The following is a 3033-nucleotide window of genomic DNA, read 5'->3' on the forward strand; positions in this document are numbered from 1 at the left end:
GTCCTGTCCACCATTGTTCCTTGGTTTTATTCAGTAGTCTGACATTCTGCGCTTACATCACATTAGCAGTGAGGGACGGCAGGTACAGTCGTGAATGAGGAGGGTTGAGCAAAGATAATTACCAAGCAAATTTACAACACACAAGAAGTCTATCTTTGCACATCACTGAAGAGGTGAATTCTACATTCAGTGATGGTGAAAATGGGAGGGTTTTTTTTGCTTTTTGATGCCAATGTAAGCTACGAAATCGCCACCCACCACCAGTTATTGAGAAGGCTGCTCCCACAATGACTCTAGCTTGCTGTGTGTGTTTCTAGTTCCTGCATGTGTTCAGCTGTGCTGCATGGAAAAACATTCCATGAAACAGTTAACTAGCAGGCGTGAAATAACGTTTCAAGCATGTTCAGGGCTATTTACACACGTGGACAAAATTGTTGGTACCCCTTGTTTAATGAAAGAAAATCCCACAATGGTAACACAAATAACTAGAATCTCACAAAAGTAATAATGAATAAAAATTCTATGAGAATGAACAAATGAAAGTCAGACATTGCTATTCAGCTATGCTTCAACAGAATAAAAAAAAATAAAAAAAAGGGAAACAGGCCTGGTCAGAAACAATGGTACCCCTGAAAATAATGTGACCAAAGGGACATGTTAAATCAAGCTGTGTCCACTAATTATCATCACACGTGTCTACAATCTTGTAATCAGTCAGTGGGCCTGTATATAGGGCCACACTCACAGTGCTGTTTGGTGACATGGTGTGGACCACACTCAACATGGACCACAGGAAGTGAAGAAAAGAGTTTTCTCAGGAGATTAGAAAGAAAATTATCGACAAGCTTGTTAAAGGTAAAGGTACCAACGTTCTTTACATTTGAACTGGAGGCCAGATTAATGCAATCCAGAGGAAGTGAAAGCTGCAAAAGGCTCAGGTCCAAAAACATAACGTGTCTTGTTTGAATTTAGAAGCAGAAAATTTATTCATCCCAATTTTTTATGTCTTTAATACATAATGGCAGTCTAAATAAATATAACTGAGTATCATCATTATGTATTTTTGCCTAAAACATTCTGTTGTTCTTTTCCTGCAGAGTCCAGACTGTCACCTGACAGACTTATCACCGCAGCTACTGACCCAAAAGAAAGTGTTGGCATCGATCTTGTTACTCWGGAAGCATCAGTTCAAGCTGAAAAACCTGAAAACAAAGCAACAACAATTAATTCTCAGGAGACTTTTGCTAACATGAAAGGCTCTAGTACTGTTGAACAGATGGCTTTCTCCAATAATGTGCAATCCAGTGCCACACAGTTTTCAGTCTCTGAAGAGGACCCACAGAGTCCAGGTAACTGGACCACTGAAATGTGTGTTGACAGTAAGAAGGTTATTCTCAGCTCGGACTGGCAGGATGGAAGAGACCTTGGAGAACATAGTTTGGTAAAAATCAAACTTGCTGCCTGTGAAGACTACTCCAGTGACAGTGGGAACAATAACAGTACTAGTACTGGTACACAAGAGCTTTTTCTCCGACAAAGTGCAAAGGACTCACAAGAAGGTGAGTTTTATTTTTGTCCAAGTCATTGTTTCAGGTTATATGTTGGACTTTTCTTGATCATGTTTTTGCCCATGTCTGTTTGTGTTTGTACCTTTTTATGGTAGGCAAAATATCTTTTGAAGTAGTGGATCAGTTTTATTACAACTTTCAGAAAGTATTCACCTGACCTCACTGAACTAGACTACATTTTGGGGTAAACTCCATTGAGGATGGCTACCACAGAAAATAATAATTAGCCACCAATCTAAAAAAGGTTTAAACCAAAAACAACTAGACTTTTGTTTTGAAACTGAAGATATTTGGCTTCCCATCCATGAGGCTTTCTCAATTTAAAATGTCTGGAGTGGGTGGAGTTCCAAACTTTATAGYCCTGCATGAGAGGCAGGGCTGGCCCTGGCCAGTTCGGCACCCTGAGCAAGATTTTAGGTGGCACCTCCCCACTGCAATTTTCTGAATCTCAACTGCCAATTTACATACATGCAAATACAAAATTAAACGGTTTTGTGCAATTAAAATAATAATATTAAATTTGAAACAGAACATCAGAAGCCTACTTAAGCTAACATAACCATGTTAACAAGCAGCTGTGGAGGGAAGAAGTCCCTAAAGGGTGTGACAGGAATAATTCACAGGGCATGACGTGATTTACAAGTTTGGACCAAATTGGCTACAACACCATCCCAACAAAGGAAAGATACATTTTTAACTTAATAGAGTTTTTGTTTGGTTGTGCWGATTATTTAACTGCAGTTTAAAGTTGTAATTTACCAAACTGTCATTTTTTAGACCTTCTGTCCTCTTAGAATTCTATCAAAATGCATATTTTTAAGTATGTGCACTGCAGGCAGAGAGCAAATCAATTTGTGTACTTTGACATTTTTAAAATGATTACATTTACACGATTATTGGCATGTTATACGAAGTAAATTTAAAGGTGCAGTAGGGAGTTTTAAGAAAACCATGGAGTTAGCCTGAACYTTTGACCAAGTTAACCTTACAGGTCCCTCCCCTTTGCTCTCTGCTGCCACTACAGCCCTCCATCCACAGCTCCTCCATTATAAGACATACATAGCAGAGCCTTCCATGATGTGCAGGCTGAACAGCAGAGCAACCTGGATATACAGCCATGGAACATTCAGAACTCTCAGAAATTGGTGATTTTCACCGCCATTAGCACAGCTGCAATCTTGAACGTGATTTACACCCTCCTAATTCTAATTGGCTGTTTCTGACCGGGAGCTGTGTTTTTCTGCAGATAACAGCAGGACCACTGGGAGGAGTCAGAAGAGCTTTAATTATTTCCTCAGATTATCTGTCTCGTATTCTGCTGTCAGAGCATAGTAACAGCTTTAACAAATTTGCAAATTTTAACAAAATTACTGCAGCTTTAAAGTGTAACTTACCCCCCCACCCCTGTGAAAAGATAACTCCGCCCCAAGGTGAAATTTAAAAAATGCATCAAAGTGGGTAGGGG

The 3033-nt window shown here is 39.5% G+C and overlaps 1 protein-coding gene across 4 annotated transcripts in view; it reads left to right on the plus strand.

Annotated features, from left to right (window-relative positions):
- The window catches only part of sytl2a (synaptotagmin-like 2a), a 48600-nt gene that overhangs the window by 28759 nt on the left and 16808 nt on the right, over positions 1 to 3033 (plus strand). For all 4 annotated transcript variants that reach the window (XM_014020349.1, XM_014020347.1, XM_014020350.1 and 1 more), the window contains exon 7: positions 1098 to 1559. In XM_014020349.1, the coding sequence (XP_013875803.1) occupies positions 1098 to 1559 (462 nt within the window). The remainder of the gene's footprint in view (positions 1 to 1097; positions 1560 to 3033) is intronic.

This window comes from Austrofundulus limnaeus, unplaced genomic scaffold, assembly GCF_001266775.1.
Source record: "Austrofundulus limnaeus strain Quisiro unplaced genomic scaffold, Austrofundulus_limnaeus-1.0 Scaffold249, whole genome shotgun sequence".
NCBI classification, from domain to species: domain Eukaryota; kingdom Metazoa; phylum Chordata; class Actinopteri; order Cyprinodontiformes; family Rivulidae; genus Austrofundulus; species Austrofundulus limnaeus.